General features: G+C 35.3%; 1 protein-coding gene across 1 annotated transcript; it reads right to left on the reverse strand.

The window, feature by feature from the left end:
• Positions 1-1304: 1304 nt before the first annotated feature.
• LOC128673152 (opsin-3) lies at positions 1305-22675 on the reverse strand. The gene is made up of 8 exons (XM_053750799.1): positions 22482-22675; positions 21776-21967; positions 15748-15963; positions 15198-15328; positions 10822-10961; positions 3158-3351; positions 2521-2622; positions 1305-2169 (listed from the first exon to the last, which is right to left on the reverse strand). Exons 1-8 carry the CDS (start codon positions 22535-22537, stop codon positions 2043-2045), a joined length of 1158 nt encoding a protein of 385 aa, XP_053606774.1. The 5' UTR covers positions 22538-22675; the 3' UTR covers positions 1305-2042.
• Between the last annotated feature and the right edge of the window lie 6 nt (positions 22676-22681).

A 22681-nucleotide genomic window follows, 5' to 3' on the forward strand; every position in this document is an offset into this window, starting at 1 on the left:
CCATGTGATATGAAAAAAGACATAGATAAATTTAACGGATCGTCACTTCATGAATCCTCAAAGCAATTTAGGTCAGTCGAATGCGAAATAAAGAAAAAGTAATGGAACTTGGGAGCGCTTTATGTAAAGTGAGATTAGAAGTGGGTCAACATCTCCATATTCAGATTGCGATGCAGTCAACGTTTAAATAGCTGAATTGGACAATAAATAGCGATAACTTAGTTTAAAATGCTGATAAATTTAATTTTGAATGTACAATGATTTATATCAATACGCCGAAATGACCCATTTATTTCTACTATTTTCAACTTCACTTTATCTATAACTATTATTACACTTTTTAACTTACACTATCTAACTACAGCCAACCAATTTAAACAAGAAATTTATATATAAAGGGATTACTATTTTGATCGTACTGAATGTCAAGATTTGTCATTTTGGGTAATTATAAATATCATATTAAACTATTGCTAAGAAAAGAAGCAGACCTTGTAAAGATTCTTATAAAACATTATCTATATAAAACGAAAAAAATAGTTAAACAAAATGTCTCCGAAAAGAGTAAATAAAAAAATATCGAAGCGGGATGCGGTCATAAAATGTATTCATCGAGTTTCCGTTCATTAGTGCCCCGGCGATGTCGATAAGTACACTCCAAGAATAAGCGGCTTTCCTACTCATTCATTATGTTTACTTTTTCTGTGGTACTAAGGTACTAAAGAACCCATTTATAATATTAAATAGAGTTGCGCTTAAGTACTTTCAAGATTACGTTGGATTTAGCCGTAACATACCTACTTATATTAGTTTCTAATAGTTGTAATTTCTATTTTAATAAAAAATACTTGTAATAACCATACCCCTTTACCAGACAGATTAAATTACGCATTTACAATCGTATACAAAAAGTAGGAAAGTGGACTCTGGGCTCCGATGCTCGACGGAAGCAACCGGGAAAATGAGAAGAGAATCAGTTAAATAGGTACTCTTGTCTAAGTAATTAATTTTCATCCTATCATAAACCTGAAATACAAAAGTACATCCCATTAGTTAATTAATTATTCTCAGAAAGACGTGTTTTTCTATTCAAAGATATTTCAAAGTCAACCTCTCTAGAAATTATGCTTTTGATCATTCATGTTATCACTACATAATATAAAACAAAGCCGCCCTCCACCTCTGTCTGTTTCTAAGCTTTCTTCTTTTAATGTTACGCTGTTTTCTTTTTTCTGTTATGCTGTTTTCGCTGTTACTAGCTAGTCTAATAAAGTTTTAAGCAACCAAAGAAATAAAAATACAAATAATTTGCAGAACTTTATATTATAGTTAACATGCCTTTGTCGTCGGGGTCAGTCGTAATTTTTTTTTATATTTTATTATTTTGCTTCGTAAAAAACATATTCAACATTGTCGAAGTCCTTTGTTAGTCGCTAGCTACAGTCGTCGATTTGAGTTTACGTTGGAAGTTGCTGAGGCAATTCGAATTTTTACTACTTATTTTATTCAGACATACAGTTTTTCTTTTAACACCACATTGTAAAAAAGTAAACTCATGTTTTTGCAAATAAATAATCTTATCGTTATTTTCGTTTGGACGGAAAACAGTTAAAGCTTTTCGGTTAAATTATATTTACTTGCTCATAATATAATAGCAATGTTATTGTTTTACTTAGTGGCCAATAGTTTTAAGCGTTTTGCCTACTTAAACATACCTAGCGATATCTTTTGAGGTTAACATCATAAGCTTCTTAACTTGACCTGATTTTAACCTCAACAGATATATAGATAACTATGATCATAATTCCGGAAAGTTTTTTTAATAGTTGCAATTTTATAAGTGTAAATTTTTGAGTGTTTCTTTTCGAATCCAAACTCAATCAAGCTTTCAAATTGCATTTTTAGCTGTTTCTTAATGATATGTGATCATTTTTGGAAGAAGGCTGGTTATCGCTAAGCATACTGCCGGTATGTTGGTATTATTCGATGTGGAGCTTCCTAGGATAGATGAAGAAGCCTTAATCATAAGGCTGAACATCAGTTCAGGCCTCGGTGGCGGGGGTGGGTTGAGGCTGGGAGGTCGCTGTGACAACGCTGGTGGAAGTCGACACGCTGTCCGGATCTTGTTCGCGGACTCCCATCCAGGGAAGGCGTTTTTGCAGCTCCGCCCTAGGGAGGTTTCTTTGGTTAAAAATAGTTGCATAGCTGCTTGAGCTGCACTCGTCTTTCATTTTGTCGTGAACAGGATAAAAAAAAGTCCACCCGTGCCGTTGAGTCCAGGGCTATCTTACTCATTTGGTTTCATCAGGATTATATGTCCTGTATGAGGCTAATGACAAGGAAATTGCTATGGCTACGTACTGGTCTAAATTAGTATACTTAATTTGTTTACTATTTCGTCTCGAAAAGAAGAAGAAGATCAGGATTATATATAGAATTTATAATAGTTGTGTATAATATATCAAGTGTGATATAAAGAAAAATATTCAATAAAATTTTATAAGAATTAATATACCACACCTGTATCTGGGGTGATTGATGGCATATACCCACGGGTCTATACAGGATACCACCTTGCAGCACACGGCGGGGATCATAGTCGCCACGGGTGTCAACAGGCTCCTGAAAATATTTAAAAAATATATAATAATAAAAGAATATTATTTCCCCCCCCCCTCCCCCCTCTTGATTTACAGACCTAATGTCGTAACAACATTTTAACAATATTTAGGTACTACCTCTCATAAATAATTACTTTGGAGATATCATATCTTGCAAGAGAGCAAGAGTTGACTACAAAGAAAAATATTGTAACGTTGCGTACCTATTTCGTAGACAATTTCGTAGCCCAGTCGTAGCATTCTTGTAGAATTATCGTAAGCGCTCGTAGTACGATTACGCCGTCGCAAGCATGTATGCTACGAGTTTATCTACGAGTATGCGGATTGAGATCCATGGTGGCGTTAAAATATCTTCAATACTACTAGACTACGACATGTCGATATATCATTAAATATCCAAAAAAACTGTAGTTTTTTTTGATATTTTACCAATTTTACCAGTTTAAATTTAAAATTTACCAATTTCTTTATGAGCAATGCATTCGCGAAATTTTATTAAAACAATAAATTCTCAAGCGAACAAAAATATTAATTACCTGTCTCCAAAGGCGCCAGTCATGGCGACTATAGCGTACGGCGTCCACGCACATATAAATAGGAAGAATATTGTGAACGCCACTTTAGCTATGCGGATCTCAACAGTTTTGCCAGCATCATCTTTGTTAGCTGCCAGTGACTTTACGTTCATCTTCTTCGCTTGTTCTTGTAGCATTCGCTCGTGTAGGCGCACCTGGAAATTAGTTCTTTATTCAAATGTTGTCACTGGCTGGAATAATTTAGTTCTATGTTCTATAATTTTAGGCGCCAATTTTTTTAATGCAAGTACCAGGTGTTACTTTATAGGTACTCTTGAGCTGCAACCTGTATAACAAAATAAGTAATATTATATAATATATATAAGTAATATTCTTTTATTATTGGATTCCCTTAGATATTTTTTAAAGATATTAATATCTTAACTTTACCCCTTCAATACATATTTGACAACATTATGCATGTCCGGAAAAATTTAAACTTATTTAAAAAAGTTGGTGATTACACTGATAGAGCCTTACGTAATAAAGATAAATTGTCTGTCCCTGGGCATCGATTGGCCAAAGTTAGAACGTCTTTTGTTGGGAACTGTATCCGTTTTTATAATAAATTGCCTAAATGGGTTCTTGATTTGCCGGATAAAAAATTTAGAAATTTGGAAATACAACTTTTATTTTTTCATTCAAATATTGTCATTTTTAATAATGATGTAAATTCGTCCTCCTAATTTTTAATATATGTATAAGGCCTATATTTGTTAATTGACAGTAGACCGTACAGACCGGCAGTAGACTTAGTTTAAGTAATTTTTTGACGTCAATAAGTGATGTATATCATCCTAAATTGAAAAAAGAATATTAAATTTGAAAGTAACAAAAAATTATGTATTTATTTTTTTAAAATACTTCATAATTCTGTGGATTTTTCACTCACAAAGGCTTCCTTTCAACAAAAGTACGTAGAATAGAAAACCTTAAGAAGAAGACTTAATAATGAAGTCGCCTATTACATAGCCTGAAACTCAAATATATATTAATGTATAGAAATTCATGCTATTTCGATGTCAATCTGATTCAATAGAGCTTTTCAGGTTTTTTGGGTATAGATTGTACAAACAATTTATACAGTAACACAAAGTTTTCATATTATCCACACGATAGTTTGTGATTTTTTTTTGATCTTCATTGATATACGAATCAGGCACTAACGTCCAAGTATAATAAATATTCCAAATCGGAAATCCAAAGCGGAAAGATTCTGAAATGCTCCAAATGAAATTCGTTCTAGTTTTTCTTTCGCGAGCTAAATCGGATTTCGCAAATCGGGTTTTAACTAAACATAGTGAATCTTCAAAGTCACTTTAGGCAAGAGGAGCTTAATGGCGCAGTAGTCACGGTGAAGTCACTCCCACAATGGTCGGTCATTGGATGGGTGACCTACTATGTATCTTGTGATATTCCGTGCTTCGAGAGGCACGTTAAGCCGTTAGTCCTCTCTTTTGTATATTTTATCGACCTATATCCAGCTGTGGGACAATACGGGTTTGAAATAAGTACTTGATTTTAGCAGTTGGCCTGTTGGCCTGTCGGTCCAATAACACGAAATAAAGCGCAGATCGACCCGACGTCGACAAACGTTTGCACAGCTCTCGCTCCAACGAGATATTTGGAGGCTAAAAAAAATACTGAGTATTTGTTAAACGCTTGAGGGTGAGTTGCACTGTCAAATTAGACGTTAATTTTAACCAACGCGTCGCTTACGTGTACTGACCTCCACGGGAGGATATGGAGTGGTGCTATTTTAGGACGGAACCACACTTCACAAAATAATACACATTCTTTCTCGCTTCTATGTACTTAACAGCACTCTGCTTTTAGGAATATTCTATAAGACTATTGGACTTTTCTAATTTACATCGCAAGATGTAAATTATATATATATAGAATACATATAGTAAAATCCTACAAAACGAACGATTGAAATCGAAATTATAAGCAAAATAAAATCTCAAAAGCAACGGATTGTATTGAAATCCGTTTGTTTAAACGGCGAAGGTCTGCAAATTAATTTATTTCGACATCAAAGAGTTAGAAACCCAGCATTTATCAAAACGACCCGCGCGCCGGACCGAAACTGATTACAATTTTCCCGTGGGTTTAGGCGTTTTTTGGGGAAATCTTTTTCATAGGCTACTTACTAATTTTCTTTTACTTTATATTACTGAAATTACCAGACAACATAACTACATCTTACTCTTACAAGTGCGAAAAAAAGTTTATTCCTTACTACTTGACGCTAAACTACCCAACCAATCTTGAAATTTTGCATACATGTAGTTTAAAGTGCAGAGAAGAATATTAATATTGTTCTGTGGAATAAACGCGGACAAATACTAGTATATTATCCCACTAATGCAACAGTTGGATATATGTGATTTGTATGACTTGTACTTGTGTTTTATATTCCGAAATTCCCATGGGATGGGGGCATTTAGTATCAATAAATTATTATCATTACATAATATAAAACAAAGTCGCTTCCCGCTGTGCCTATGTATGATTAGATCTTTAAAATTACGCAACGAATTTTGATGCGGGTTTTTTTAATAGATACAGCGGTTCAAGAGGAAGGTTCATATGCCTAATATTGCACCCGAGCGAAGCTGGGACGGGGCGTTAGTAAATAATAAATTATTTAATTTTTTATTGCAATTGAAAAATTAAAACTGAACCATTGACTATTTGGGATTAAGAAATTATATAAGTTACGTACAATTGTGTTTAATTTGTGGCTAAAAAACTAAAATTCGAGACTCGTTTACTTGAGAAATTCTAGACAATGTTACAGGGGCCTCATATAAAAACGATTTTTCCAATCCGTTAAGTTCTTTAGATTTCCGTGTTCAAACTTCAGCTTTTAGTATTTAAAGCAAAACTCTCGACTCCATGGTGCTAATGCAGTCGAGATCGGCCGATTTCTCGCTTGTAGCCGTTAATTTGAGGATTAATTAGACGGAAACGCTGTTAAAAATATAAAAACTTTTAACAAGTGTTTCGTTCAGAAAAATATAAAATCTAGGCTAAGAAAATTTTCAGTGTTTCAATTTTCTCACTTTTCACACGTAGCTTTATTGATTATAATTCTTTCTTCCCCATCCTTGCGTGTACCCGATGTCACTGCCGGCTGTGACGCCCGATTCCCTGGGACCGCGTTAAGACCTTTCAATTTTGAAGATTCTGCTCAGATTGTGTTATGCTCGGCCGTTTTCCTGTCGTCAACCCTCTTTGGTTATACAGTTGTATCATATCAGCTGTCAAAGTATTATAATTATATTTATGTAATAAATAGTAGCTGCGAATAGCGGACCCTGGGCTCCGACGCTCGAGTTGCGAGTCGCAGTTGAGGAAGAAACCGGGAAACGCTCAGATGATAGAGAGATTATATAGTAGCTGCGCTCCAAGAAACCGCGTCCGGCAAAAATCTAAAATTGCTTCAGCATCCATTGTATAGTTATCAACTTTGTCTCATACTATGCATTTATGTTTATTCAGGGCTGTTAAGAAAAGTGTTCAAAATATAAATAAATTGCCAACTCCGCACTTCCATTATCTGCTGAGGGAACAAGTCCGAGGTGACGAAGTTTAAAGACGATTTTACTCTGAACTTTCTTTTTATTCCCGATGTTTGAGAGAAACGATTTATATTATCTGTTTTGCGTGCGGAAGTAATAAATAAACAGAAAGCTCACTTTCAATTATTTCGTTATGTGGAATGTAACACACACAACAACTTACTAGGTAACATTAATCGAGTAGTTTTCCATTGCCTTCTCAATTTCACACGCTAGCTGATAAATCAGCACACTGGTTGAATATTAACTTGTGTGTAAAATGGAGAAGGCAATGGCAAACCAGTCCATTAATAGTGCTAAGAAAGTTGTTGTGTGTGTTTCATTCCATTTTTTAAATATACTATTAAGTAGGCAAACAGGCATGCGGCCTACCTGATAGAAAGAGGTTATAGCGACCATAGGCTGCGGAACCTATGGACGCCTGCAACACCAAAGGCATCACGTCATCATCATCAAGTAATGACCACAACCCTCAGCCATGAGGAAATAATGGGAAATATGACTATGAAGATGTAACGACTTAATATTTTTGTCTGGTAATAAATAAGTTATAGAAACGAGATAAAATATGAAATGGATATTCTGTTTACGTGTTTGTACTGTGACACTAAAACGAATGCTCCGTTTTCTGGGTCTAATGATTTGGTTGAACCGCGTCATACTGCGTCTGAATTTTCTGAATGATGTTGTCGATTGAATTGTGTTTTGAAACTCGGAATATATTTTTGTTGATAAAAAAAGTAATAATCTCACAATCACGGGAGGTTTCCGCTGATTTTCAATTGAATAGTGGGTTATATCAAAAGATAACTTACTGCAGTACACGAGTAGGTACCTACCTACATTACAGAGTGTACATTAAGATGCCACCCAACTTTTGACAAATTTTCAGTAGATAGATACAATAGATAAGACATTTTATTCCTATCAAAAGACAACATATACAGTTTGAAATAAAGGTTACATTAAATTGTGATATTTTGAGAATAGCTTATTTTCCTTTACAGATCTCATACCCAATTAATAAACGGCCTTTTGATAAAATTTCTCGATCCTTACTTTTTTTACACTTAATTATCATTATTACCGGCAAAATTATGATAAAAGCGATCCATTAGGATGAAATATAGTTCAGTGCCTGTTTGTACTACAAATGCCCTGGTGAAATTATTACAGAGCACTCCCTGTCTGTGATTGTCGCATTTGGCTGCATGTGTGGCATAAAAAACTAAGGGGGTCGCGACGCTAACGCAAGCTGAAGCATATAGATGCTTCCTGGTGTCGATAGTGGAAAAAGTTATGTCAGATACCTTTAGGCGATTTCGATAAAATCTGATCCCAGTGTTAGCAATAACACACTCGATAAGCAAGTTCTAGATATCGTAAAAAAGCGATTTTGGATGAGGAGTATTTGCGCTTCGAAGGTTAATTGAAAATGAGACGGAACGTTGAACTAATACCGTGGGTCCCGTTCGACGGTCAGCCGCTGGCCGAATTTAATAGGATGGAAAAGCCTTCCGTAGTGTTGCGACTCTAAGAGACAAGACATAGAATTTAAAAATATATATCGATTCGTTCATCGAAAAAAAAATATCGATCGTTAGAGTAGAGAACATGGGGCAGAAAGCGAACAGAAAAGAAATCGAACATATCAAAAGCATAATGGGCACCGGTGAAAAGTGGCGGGAAAGAGGTTTACACTAAATATTTGTTTGAGCAAGGCTGGAAAGAAGAAAAAGAAAAGAAAAAAATATTTAGCGATTAGTCATCCCTGTGTCTTTCATGGTTTTATATTTATTTTTTGTTTATTTCTCTCTTTTGGCGATAAAGAATATTTGTATTTTATTTGTCTGGAGACGTTTGCAAGGGCCGATAAGGATAAATCTAAACAAGTTTGGTTCTCCACCTTACTAAGAGTGGATTGAACCAGGCAACTTCACGTTAACATTAATTAACTGCACGCCACAGCCATTATAAGACAAAATGGCGCCCTTTACGATGTTGTGCGCAAGTTAGAGTTAACGTCAAAATTTACTGGTGCAACCGAGCTTAAGTACCTATTTAGGTAAAACCTGAGTCTATGTCAAGATAGATCCACGGAAATACTATGTCAGTACATTCTAATAATATTAGATTGACAATAGCATATAATTAAAAATAAATGACTTAACTTTTCTCCAAATTAATTTGACGAGTTATCTTTGGCGACCTCTGTGGCTTACCTCTTGCGGGTTCGATTCCCGGTTCGGTGAAGATAAATAAATAAATATTTTAATTAATAAATAATAAAATCGAGTTTTTGGACATAAAATATAGTATCGTTTAGTGTTCAACACAAGACTCAAGCTAACTTTAGGGTTTATTTAATATGTGTAATTTGTCTAAATTTATTTTGTCTCGAGTCTCAAGTCTCCTGCCTCATTCAGCCCTATTTCCTGGCGAATTAGAATAGGTTCCGATGGGGACATAGACGCCACATATTGCCAGGAATTTGTCCGACGATAAAGTTTGTCGCCTTTCTTTTGTTTCCCGTATTTTCCAATGTTAAAATGTTTGTTAAACGAATATTTACGAATATAACAAAATACAATGTGGAGTCTGTAGTTCTGATATATAGAAAGTACAAAGACATTTATGTTAGACTAATTTCAAGTTACTAATGACATAATTTTCAGGTACTTTTGTAGGTGACTTTGTCTGGAGTATTTTTAGACGTGATGTGATTATACTATATAAATACGCTCTAATTAAGTATCTTCAAAACCTTATAAAGATGAGTCTCAAGAAGTGTTTCTGATTGACTTAGATTTTTAATTTTTAAGAGAATGTGTACTTTTTTTCATTTTGTTTATCAATTAAATATTATAATACAATGTAACGAAGATATAATATAGCGTTCGTTCAAATATGAATCATTTTAACGAGAGTAAAACGGAACGTTTATTTATCCGCTTCCGCTTCCGGTCTCGACGATTCGATATTGAGCGGGAAAATGCCCTTTTTTGTAAATTCAGGATTCTTTATGAAATTTCTTTTTAATTTTATCCGAGGTATTGCTTATTAAACTAAACTTCAAAAGGAAATATAATGTAATTAGTTATTTTTGTATTTAAATTCCATTAATATTTAAAGACGAAAATTTGTAAGTTTTTTTTACTTCTTCACGCTCAAACGGTATGGCCATTTTTTATAAAATTTTGTGTTGAGGCAGCTGATATCATGTATTGACACATGTGATACTTTTATCTCGAATATATGCGATCCCCGTAGGATTTAGTAAAAAAGTTTGGTAGTCAATGGCGCTTTATAAAGTAAATGGCGGTACTGTGCATCAAAACATACCTGAGTATTCTTTAAAATAATTACACTGGTAACACCACGCTAGTATGTATAATAAAAATTAGGAATATAGAAATACAGGGTGTTACAAAATACCTATAGACAAGAAGAGGTAAGATACGGTACCTTGGGTAGATACTTTATTGTATATTTCGAGTTCATATTAACATTTCTAAAAAAGTTTGCTATCCTACTAATATTAAAAATGCGAAAGTTTGTGAGGATGTGTGTATGTATGTACCTATGTATGTTTGTTACTTTTTCACGCAAAATCTACTGGACCGATTGTTATGTTTGGTACACAAGTAGAATGTAACCTGGAATAACACATAGGGTACTTTTTATCCTGAAATTCTCACGGGACCGAAGCCCCGCGGTGCTATCTATCTACTATACATAATCCAATATTTATTTCAAAATACCAACTAATTTGATGCAAGTTCGCCATTTTATCTAATCGGTGACGGCAAGCAGGTTAGGATGAACATAAAGTTAAAATAAATAAATAAATATATTAGGACAAATTACACAATATGAGCTAGTCCCAAAGTAAGTGACCATTTTCCATCCTGACCTGACCGGGAATGGGACCCGGGCCCACTCGGTTCAGAGGCAAGCACTTTACCACTGCGCCACCGATGTCGTCAAAAGTTGGCTGGTGCAATTATTATTGATCGTCAGTCTATGTTTACTTACAGCGCCAAAGAGTTGAGAGTAGAAGTAGCAGATGAGCGACATTGGGATGCAGTAGCTCCACACGAAGATGCAGGCGACAAACACCTTCGTGTCTTGGTCGTCGGTGAAATAGTCGAACGAGCAAGTGGTAAGGAAGCCCTCTGAAATGATGAAGACTTGTAAGAATTTATATTGACAGTAGTGAAGAAAAATCTAGTTGATAAATCCGATATATAAGTCTATCAAAATAGGGACAATAATATATGAAAAATTAAGTATATGTTGGAAATTATTTTTTATAAAGTCGTTGGATATTTGTTTTTGTCTCACTCACTACGCAAATATATATTTAATACCTCAGCAAAACCAAACAAAATACAAAATATAACAAACATACATACAAAAAAAATATTTTATCAACAAAAAATGTTATTAATTTAAGTATTGGCCAATTGTTAAGCAATCAGTAATGTAAAAAAAAAAACGAAAAAAGAAGTAGTTGTAACAATATTTTATTTGATATTACACCCAAACTAGTTCTTCTTCATCTACTGCTTATTTCGCGCAGGATATATAAGCTTCACGATCTTGAGCATAACAACTATTAAGTACATCATCCAACTTCCCGACTGCTAACTTCCCGGCTACTTAGTTAATTAACCTAAACAATCATGCTAAATTAAGATAACAGAAATGTGCAAAATATTATTATCCGATTGATTTGCATCAAATGAACTCTGAACTAACCAGCACATGACCGTATCGTCACACGCATGATTATCTGTTGAATTCACTGGATTGTTTTATAAATCGGTAGCATCCGTTTAGGGATGATATTATTAGTCGATAATGTCGAGGCAACTTTTTGCATATTCGATCGATGATTTAAAAAGACTTAGCATTAATAGTTTTCTTTTATAACGTTTTTCCCGTAAATGTACGTAATGCTTTATTCGTAAACATCGATACTTTTTATATGCGGGTTGGGTTATGATTATAGAACGTATGTATTATTATTTGTTTTTTTTTTTATCTCAAAGAACCTAACTAAAATAGTATTTTCTAAAAACTGACGATATTATCAATTTATCGACATTGTTCAAAATTTTATCCACTGGCAACCCTGTAACCGTTGAAAGCCGATTAGATTCATTGTCTTCACCTACTAATTCCATGAGTAATGGCCGATTATCAATCAATTTTATTAACAACCCCATTTGTTAACACAATTTGATCACTACTGTTCTGAATTTAAAGTCTAAATTTCCTAGATTCATTGACAATTCGTGAAGTGAGGAATTTTCTATATCCTTTTTTATATTTCGCTGAACCATTGATCCCTCATAAATTGGGTGGATTCTGGTTGCGGGCATGAAGTTAGCGACCGATGGCGGGTCGGAGCGGGGCGGTTATTCTCGTACTCTCATATCAATGCGATCCCGGTTGCTTAATGATGAAATGGCAGATCCTAGGGTCCCCTTTTCTAGTAAATTGGCAAGGGAAGTCATGCCGTTCCATTGCTGCCCAATTCAATGCTTTCGGCACAAGTTACACCCGAATCCCGACAAAATGTATGAAAACGCGTGCACAGTTCTTGCAGGCGTGGTGAGTGAGTGGGTTGGCGCCATACACGACGCACGCTCGAAAACTATATTATATTATTATTATTATATTCATTGCCTATACTCCGCCCGTCCTTCCTCTCACCGCAAACTTCGTGTCCGCAAACTAAAGGCTCTTTTATAGATATTGATGATAGAAGAGTAGTTGCCGGTTCTTACTATTTTTATAGGTCCGTTCAGTTACGGGTTGTTAAAATTATTTTAGTCCTACAGACCGTTACTGTTCTGTGAGTAGTCAATCAGGTTTATAGGATTGGATATTGAGCTGTAATTTTTTTTATCGATAATATCCAAAAAATGCGTAAATGGAAACTAAAACGGACACAAAAACGGAGTGTTTGTAAATGATATATTTAGAGATCTTTGTATATGTGTTAATTTTATTCAAACTTTAAAAAACACAAATACAAAAATGCCGTTTTATAAATAAAAATAATCTTCCAACACGCCACAGGGAGGCGACGTGCCCAGTATACTGGCGCAGCGTTGCCCCGTTGTATCCCGAGACTTACACGCTGAGCAAAAAAGCTGCCAGCCCTCGAGTCTCCTGTTGCTTCCACGAGGCGCGTCGTGACGTCTCTTAAAAATAGCCTTGCTTCAGGACCCCAAGGACACATCGTTTCAACAGCAGTAACATAGAAGGAGAGGACCGCAGTGGTACAGTATAGGCTATCTATTTGCCCAGTCTATTTGCCCACGACTTTAACGTATCAAAAAAAAAAAGGAATTTTTGTCAGTTTTAAAATACAAAATCTTTACTGCCCATAAAATATAACAAAAATACATTAAATAAAAAAATACGAAAAATTTTACATGTTAACACATAGATCAATAGCAGGGCTTATTGCAAATTAATGTCTAAAACAACACGAAATATAACTGAAAGTAATTATGCCCTATTATAATATTAATTAAAGAGGAAAAGGAAAGCCAAGAAGGGCTTATATGGACCAAATAAAGGAGATAGCAAGATTGATGTCGCACAGGGAGGTCAAAACAATGGCTGAGGATAGAAAGAGATGGAAGAACTCCACCGACAAGATCGACGTTCTGAAATGATGATGATGATACTATTAACTAAATAATACTCATATGAGAGTATAATATTATATTACTTTCCATCGAACTACTGATAGGAAAAAGCTTCATCAGTTCAATCTTAGGCCTATTGAGGATATATAAGCATAAGTATATCTATTACAAGAGGTACTTTACAAACAGGAATTCTGCCAAAGTAAGCGTATACATAATATTTTAATATTATATGTTTGTTTGTACATATGGCTGGGTAGACTACGGTGGAATTGCACTTTGTCTCCCCTCACTAGATTTAATATTAAACATCGATCCACACCTGGTAAACATATGACCATTAAAGTGGCTCTCCCTATTGTTCCCATCTTTTTTTGCCTTGTTTTGTCCCCTTGGGGAGACAGATCGGAAAATAAAGTATGAGTTGTCCTTTATCAATGACAAAGGGTAACTATTATTCTTGTTGTTTTTTCCTGTATTGTAATATTTAATTGTTAAAAAATCTTCTTTATCAAGTTTTGAAAGTTTTATAGTAATTTAACTTTATATATAAAGCCATGTCACTGATTTTCATAACTTTATTCAATTTCAGTTTTAAAGGTCCAGTCAATTTTTAAAACAGTTTATTTCTTCATGTTAATTCTTAAAATAATTCCAAATTAAGCAACGTTTGTTTTCAGATAGATTTAACCTAAACCATTTAGTTTTTTTTTTAATATAAATGTTGCTTACAAGAATCATGAATTCATTACTAAATTTATAAAATTAAAATACTGTTTATTTAAATTACTGAAAAAAATTAACTAATTATACAAAAAAAATTACATTTCGTTCTCCTTTGGGGACATGGTAAGGTGACAATCGGAATAAGCCAACTTTACAGACAAGGTGCGCTATACGTACTTTCAACGATCGTGTTTCGATTGGTGTCTCATTGCTTTTGTTATGACTGGCCAGCAACAAGAGGTGAAGGTTTTTTTTATATTTTCATGAGGCGGAGAAACTTGATAGCATAATTTAAACTGTGTTTCGAATTCAACAAATACAATTAACTTGTTTTGGGTGCTACAAAGTAAACTTATAAATAATTAAAATAAATCAATTGAGCCGTTACCGAACTAAGTTCTCCAATAGTTATCGTTGTCCTCGTTGGGTCCCGTAACTACGTAAATAACTGAATAATTAACTAAATTGTTTGCAATTTTAGCTACCGTTTACAGAGTGCCGGATGGTTCAATAATATTAGCGAAATAAGGTGACTTCCTTATATGCTTCCGTTGTTAGTAATTAGTAGGAAACGTTCATTTAGCTCACTCACTCGATATCTAATGACGTTATTACCCGCGAACGATGATGAATGATAATGGAGTATAAAAATAATCAGTACGATTCTTTTTGACGTTTTTTTTCTTTTAGACCTTTGCCACATCACATACAGTTTTTAAAAAGCAGTATTTCTATTAACCAAACTAGTTCAAGTTTTATTACATATGCAGGATGTAGGGAAGAATGAGGGTTGAAATGTACGTAAGCACATTCTACTAGTAGTGCCACGATTAATATATATACATAAGCGATACATAATGTAGAATACTATAACACAAGTCTTGAACTTACACTGGGTTCAATTAACTAGTGTGACTTATTCATGCGCGTGTGGTTTAAAGTCCACTTCATGAAATTCTATGAAAATATGCTTGGGATTTAGCGAACATTCATTTTAAGAGATTATAAAAGTGTTACCTGGAACGTACCGGCCCCAGATCCTCAGCGTCGGGAGGATGGTGAACGGCATCGCCCACAACCACGTAAACGCTATCAGTAGACTCGCTTGTACTCTGTTTATCCTGCCGTCCAGGGGGCACGAGATCGTTCTGCGGATTAATAGGTTTTTTTCATAACATGCTTTTGTGTTCAACTGCTTTGTCTTCCATAGGTTTCTGTCTTAGGCCGTTGCTTTATCGAACGAGGAAGCGGGAACTTGGGGCAAAAACATGGAGGAAAATGACAAGCTTGCTTCAAATTATGAGGGATAAGGGTAGACACAGATCATGGTTATATGGCCCACAAATTATTTTTTTCAAACTGCTTTTGTCATGATGTTCACGGACGATTCATGGTCCAGGGAATGACATTATACAAACGATTTCCCAGCTTGAGTAGACACTCAGACACTCTTGAGTAGAAGCCAAGTCAGCTATCACAGATAGACATCTGTGATAGCTGACTTGGCTTCTTGGCATGACGTCAAGAAGTGGAATAAAAAAAAACCTGATTCAAAACAAGAACTTACTTATATCTATCAAAAGCAATGACAGCGTTCGTGATGGCTCCCCCGATACCGGACAATGAGCCTAATGCTGCATAGACGTCACAGCCGAGCTGGTAGCCCACCAGCCGCTGGTAGAACGAGTTGATGATGAGGAGTGGCATCTCCAGCATCATCATCAGGTCGAACACCGCCAGATTGATCACGAACATGTTGCTCGCGCTGCGGAGGGATTTTGAACTGGAACAAAATTGATAATATTTATGTAAATTTATGAAATATACGACCCGTTAATATTATTTTTCGTCTTCAACATTTTTTAAATATAAGAAAGTTGTCTGGAACAGCGATGAGGCCACCTTTGTGCATTTTTTGCTCACATAAATGAGTTTCAAGTTATATACGTAAAGAACATTTTTCTATGCATATACACATCTAAAATAGAGCATGAAGGGTTTTCTATTTGTATTGTAAATCAGTTATTTTTTACAAGATTTTTAACCGATTTCAAATAAGAGGTGGAGATTCTGATTTCGACGCGATCTTTTATTTTTTTGTTGACTATGCTAGTCTTAACTGGCAACCAATAAGGAATCAACCGAATTACTAACTGCTATTTAAAAGTTGCATTAGTCGTATCCAACCGTATTTAGGTACCTATTGCTATTAGAGGTAATGGCCTGTGGACGAGGGATGGTACAACAAGAAAAGTTAAAAGCATTCCTCTGTTAAATATGTTTCGATTTGTGTGCTCGGCAAATATTGCGATGGGTTCCCGATGTGGAACGAGTGGCGTAAATATTATTAAGAGATAAAGATTTTATTTTATACTAACTGGGCCACGGGGCTTCGCTTCCGTGGGAATTTGGGAACAAATAAAAAGGACCCTATGTATTATTTCAGGTTATATTCTAATATAATAAGATAAAATTTAAGGAGATGACAGCCAACATTAATGAATAGGCATATTATGAAGAAGCTTACTAGTAATTCGTTCCAGGTACCACAGAAAACGTATTTTAGAAAGAGGATTCACTTGTATTTTTTTCTTAAACTGTTTCTTACAATGTTCAATATATGATCTAACCAAAGATATAACAACACGATCTAACAGGTTTTAGTGGATAGAATAAATAAAAATAATTTGACGATATAAAAAGCAATCTAATTCACACGGCAAAACTGTAATTTAACTTTAAACAGGTAAACTGTCGGTGATTAAATTGAAAATCACGGGCATATTTCACGAGAAGCTAATAAAAAGGGCAGTTACATTGGAAATTGGGTTGGGAGGTTATTATCGGAGTGAGAAATGCCATTACCAGTTTACTGAGCGCCCACCGCCGCGCCGCCGTCGTAGGGTTGGGAATGAACAAAAATCTTGCAAGCTTTATTGAAACTCTTTCTCGTGCTCACGTGATCCCAGTTGCATTAAATTGTGAGGCCGCGAAGCACGTGGTCAGCGTAAAAAATATATCGATTCGACTGTGATTTACAACCAGCCGCCTGTTTGAGGTCAACGCTCTTTAGAATGCTTGTGGTGCCTCGTACGACATCCACGCAAGGTTATAGAGTGGTTCAAAACAAAAAAAAAACATCAAATCTACCCTAGCATATAGGGTAGATTTGATGTTTTTTTTGTTTGTGTAGTTACGGGTAAGCAATAAAATGCGTCAAAATCAATTCGATGAATTAAAATTAAAAGAGTTTCAGTTCCATTAAAACTCATTTACCCGAGACCAGAAAACCAGATTTCCCGGGTGTTGGCCCATCCCTAGCCACTGCCATAAATTCGGCCGCGCGACCCTTGCATACCAAGTGGACGGCGTCTTGCGGTTATGACGTAATATGTAATAAGATTGCGGGCACGGATTCATCTCAAGACCTAGTACCTAAATTGAGAACTTGAAATTTTAGTACATTTACTTAAATTTCAAGATCTCAGTCTAGTAATTAGGTGCCAGCTGCCGAAGTTCTCAGGACCGCGTTTTTATCCTTTAGAGGGTAGACAGAAACACTCTCCATATCTTTCCCGTGGATGTCATACGCGGCGACTAACTTTGACAGCTGGCAGGCAACAATAGCATTCCCTAGAAGGGCTCTTCTCTATCTCACTCGCGAGAATAAGAGAGAGAAAGAGAATTTGTGCCAAAGCTGGGCGATAGCCTTCCCCTAGTATTGCAGTTCTCTTAAATACCGATGTTACATAAAAATATTATTTACGAATGAAAAAGTTTCGTTTGATTTAACCAAACGTAATGAAAGTTTAGGAGCAATTTGTTTAGAATTTCTAACAGTTTTTGTTTAGATCGAATGCTGCGGTAAGCAGAAACTAGTCCGGAGAGTCGTTGGGGCAAATTTACAGCGCCTATAAAGTCTACGAGGTGTTATGTATAGAGGTGACTTGGAAATAGTGAATTTCACGATCGTTTTGAACTCCGCCGCTCTCATTAGTATTAATTAAAACAATTTAATAAACACTAATGATAATTGAATTGATTACTGTGTATAGTACAAAACATACACAGTAAACAATTTAATTATCCTATTTTAGAAATAATTAAAGTACTGGTACAATGTTAATTTTATAAATGTTAAAAAAAAAAGATTCTTTATTCAAAAATAATTTAGGACACTGTAACGTAAGTGTTTGCTACAACACTAATGAAACGTTAATCGCCGCGTTCAAACGCTCGTGAAATTCACCCAGTTTTTAATGCTTATTATTTCAATATTTGAAATATATTTGTTTTATTACACTTTATTATTTTTAAAACTCAGTTACAGGTTGTAACATGGGGGTAGCTGCTTGGTTGGGGTAACATGGGGGACTAAGGTAATCTTGATCGTACTAGGGTATCCATGGGAAGACACGAAGCCGAAAGATTTTTTAATTATCTAGTTCCATATTGCGTTTTGTGCGATTAGATTACTTGAATTGTTAGATTACTTGAATTGAATTACAAACATTTTCGACATCGTCCAGGTTGATGGCGCATAAGTTACTGCATCTTGTGTATTCCGTAGTTCTACATAAGTACTTACAAAAGAATTTTTCACCGCAACAGACACAATATCTCCTTCATCCTTGGAAGATAATTAATGTAAAAAATATAATTTGTGAAAATGAAAAAAAAACAAACTTATCAACTCCATGCAAAATTATCATCGCAACAGATACAATATCTCCTTGGCGGATAAAATGTAAATTTATTCTAACTCGCACTACTAGCGGGCAGTTCGCGAGTAAGTCGCACAATCAGTTCTGAGATGGAGTTGCACAAAGTTGCGCCTTTATTATGCGCAACTATGACTTCTTGTAATGTGTGACTGGGGAAGCGGATTTGCGGAGTTTTGTAACTAACACAATTTAGAAGATATCATCTAAATATCTTAACCTGGTATTAGTGATTGTTGCTTACTATTGCTTATAGTTGGGAATCAGGAGGGTTTTCATTGTATACTGTTCTGTGTTTCTCAAAAGCGCTACAAGTATTTACGAGTTTGGGTGTTAAAGAAGTAAACTCCTACTGAATTGTTATATGTTTGAGAAAACAGTGAGTTTTCGTAAAAAATATTTTATATATATCGTATTACCATGGAATTAGTACTCCGTTGCACGAAGTACTTACTATTTAGTAATGGATTTCCATGCTTGCCTACCGTCTATTTTTCAGTTCTATCTTTTTTAGATTTGTATAGGATTTGTATATGATTTTCTTCCTATTTTGTCTATTGCTATCCCTGATTAACACATTTTTAAATGACTTCTGTTACGGCAAATAGTCACACTATTGATTTGATATTTAAGAGACTTACGTGGATTATAAAGACGTATATTATTTTAATTTAATTCTTATATTACTGGCATATGAGGCAAAACCCTTCTTGGAAAGTGCTGAAGCAGAAAAGTGGACCTTTGGCTCAGACGTTCAACGGCTGAGGAAGAAACCTGGAAAAAGCTCGGATAAGAGAGATACATATATTCATACATCTTTATTTCTCGGTTCATAAATTTTTATTGCCCGTGATATGGCTGTGAGCCTTCATGGGTATATCGAGTTATGAGATATCTCGCCTGAACCATGTCGCGGATATTATGTTGCGTTCATTGATTCTACATCAAGTGTTGTGTGCCATTGGTACGTCATTATAGTACGTCGATATGTATGCGTATTTTCTTCTTCAGCTCTTGGTAGTAAACAGTTGTACACACCTAGATATGTATCTTGCATATGCATAGTAAAATTATATGGCATTGTAACGCACCCAACACTTTTTTGTTTCCTCAGCCACTGAGCATTCGGAGGTCAGGGTCACTTTGAGAGAGTCTATTTCATCAGTTGAAAATAAATCTTTGGATTTCGATCAAATTTCCATCACAATGAGCAGGAGCTCATTGTAAAAAAGCTCATAAAAAAGTATAGTTTTTAAATCGTGTTTTATAAAGGAGATTTAGGTTTTTTTATCATAAAAACGCAGTGGGACATCGGAAACGTTTTCGAACTCAGAGCGGGGAGCGGTTTACAACTTTGTCTGACTCCTTGGAGAGAACTCCTTGCTCACGAGGCAAAGATGTCCGAAATAAGAGAATGTAATTAAAAAACTTTAATTAAAGCTTATAATGAATTAAACCATTGACATCTAAAGCCCCGATGAATTCTACTTTAAAACAAAAAAAGAAATAAATCAAAATTGGTTCATCCAGTCCAAAATAGGTAAATCTCCACCTACCACCCCATTTGAATAACAGAAAATTATACACACAAATATTGGTCTCATATAATCCTCTTATATATAATAATTTATTTGAGAGAGGAGAACAATTTGCGATTAAAGTTACTCAACGTATGCAGTAAACTTCGCTGTAAATCAGCAAATTAGGTACATAGATCATCATTTGTTCTCTATGTGGCTAGGTCGCTTCCGCCTGGCCCTGGCAGAAGGAGCAAATCCAAAGTGCTGGTTTGATGTCGTCAAGGACTAAGGATGCCGAATACCGTGCGAAGTGATGGGGAAAAATCGGACCCTGGGCTCCGAGTCTATAGTATCGGAAGCAATCACGAAAATGAATAAAAAGAGAGAGAATGTAAGTAGTTTAATATACCTACTTTGAAGCTGTCAAATATTTTCTTGGCTCAATGTTTGCACTCAAGTGCTCGTCGCATCTTAGTCCGTTTAGAAACTTAATTAAATCATGGAGTGTCGCAGTCAACAGCACTCGATCGTGTCGTCAAATTCTTCTGCATTATTAACCCGGGTTTAAGTCGTTTCAGTTTTTCTGATTTCCACTTAAGTTTTAGTATTTTCTGTTTTTAATGAAAGCCTTTGTTCTCTTTATGTTTCAGTTGGAAATAAGTATAATCAAGTTTTGAATGACAGACCGCAAACAAAACACAGACGAAACCGCTGCTCGTAAAATTTTGCAATTTTCAAGAAAGATTTGTCTTGCCTGGGAGAAAGCGTATGGTCATACAGATATTATTTCTATCTTCAAATGGCATTGGCGATATGATTTGCTCCAAATTAATTTGCATACTTTTTGTAGATATCAAAGAAAAAAAATATGGAAAAAAATTTGGTGGACTTTCACATACTTTCAATATTTTATCATTGAATTTATGCAAAATATCACATGTGCCCACATGAAATTCTCCACCGTATTGTTATGCATAGAAAGGTGGAAGGAAGAAGGGGCCCAGGAAGACCAAGAGATATAGTTACACCAAACAAATTAAAGAAAAAGTGGGTGACGTGTCGTATCAAGAAGTAAAGGAGTTGGTTTTGGAGAGAGAACAATCGAAGGAACTCCACCGACAAGACCTCGCTCTTAAATTACATAATGATGATGAGGTATTGCATAGCCATGGATAAATAGAAGACAGCCATTGTAATTGAAAGCAGAGCTAGAATCATGCATAGTTATCCATGCATGATAGATGTGAGCGATGCCTAGTAGATGTGAGCGAGGCTTGTCGCACGTACACCATCAGGAGTATCTAGCTGCCGACAAGAAAGAGTCTTCGAGAGATGTAAAAATTGTTTTACTCACGTGCTGAATATCCAGATAACGATGCCGTTGCCTGTGAGAGAGGTCAGCATTAGCATGGTGTAGATGAGCGCCAACATATAGTGCCAGTACTTGCTGACTGCGGGGAAGTTGCGCCAGTGGTCGTGCACCAGGTCCTGATGTTCTTCTGGGATGTTCCAGCCGAGCATGTGGTCTACTACCTCCTTTGACACCCTGGGTTCAACGAAATAATAAATATTTTTAAACATTGTAATAAAAGTTGGTGTTTAACCCTTGGTGATTCACGATTTTGAGACTTGAACGGACTTGAGAGTTCTGAGCCACGGCTCAGAAAAGTCACCAAAAAATCTTGTTTAAAACAAAATTGGATCATCCAGTGCCTTTGTATATAGCACCCTTGTTTGTACTAGTTTTTAACAAATGTTGTCTTGTGTACATGAATAAATGGTATAGGCCTTCTTCAGTCTCCGCCAATCTTATACATTCTCCGTCATTATAATCCAGTTTATTATCCAATGTAATCCATATTATTGTCACGGTATAGTACGAATTTATGGGCGTAGTTGATTTTAAATATTGGATTTATTCTAAAGGCAAAGTAGAAAGAAGTGGAAAAGGACGGAAATTAAAAAAAAAACAGAAATTTTGTTTCATGCGTAAAATAGGTAATTAATAAAACAACAAAGATTTATTTGAGAATAAAGAGATAAAGAATAGGCACACTTACATTTTCAAAGGAAAAGCCATTGGCCCGATTTCATAATCCGTGTAGTTGTTCGCCATTTTGTGCGATTAGTTTTACAAAATGGCGGATGAAATTCTTACTTGAACAAGTAATGTTTCATTTATTGACTAAATTGACAGTATTTAAATAAAAAAAACTTATATGACGAAGTGAGTAGTCCGACATATACAGTCGCTTCTCAC

The sequence above is a fragment of the Plodia interpunctella genome, chromosome 10 (genome assembly GCF_027563975.2).
Source record: "Plodia interpunctella isolate USDA-ARS_2022_Savannah chromosome 10, ilPloInte3.2, whole genome shotgun sequence".
Lineage (NCBI taxonomy): Eukaryota > Metazoa > Arthropoda > Insecta > Lepidoptera > Pyralidae > Plodia > Plodia interpunctella.

What these genes read in the sequence shown, in the direction of transcription:
- LOC128673152 (XM_053750799.1), bottom strand. Translation starts at nt 22,537, where the DNA reads ATGGCGAACAACTACACGGATTATGAAATCGGGCCAATGGCTTTTCCT. An exon ending in ATTGCTTTTGATAGATATAA is followed by an intron (nt 15,329 to 15,747) that starts GTAAGTTCTTGT and finishes ATTAATCCGCAG; the next exon opens with AACGATCTCGTGCCCCCTGG. An exon ending in ATCAATCACCCCAGATACAG is followed by an intron (nt 2,170 to 2,520) that starts GTGTGGTATATT and finishes AAACCTCCCTAG; the next exon opens with GGCGGAGCTGCAAAAACGCC.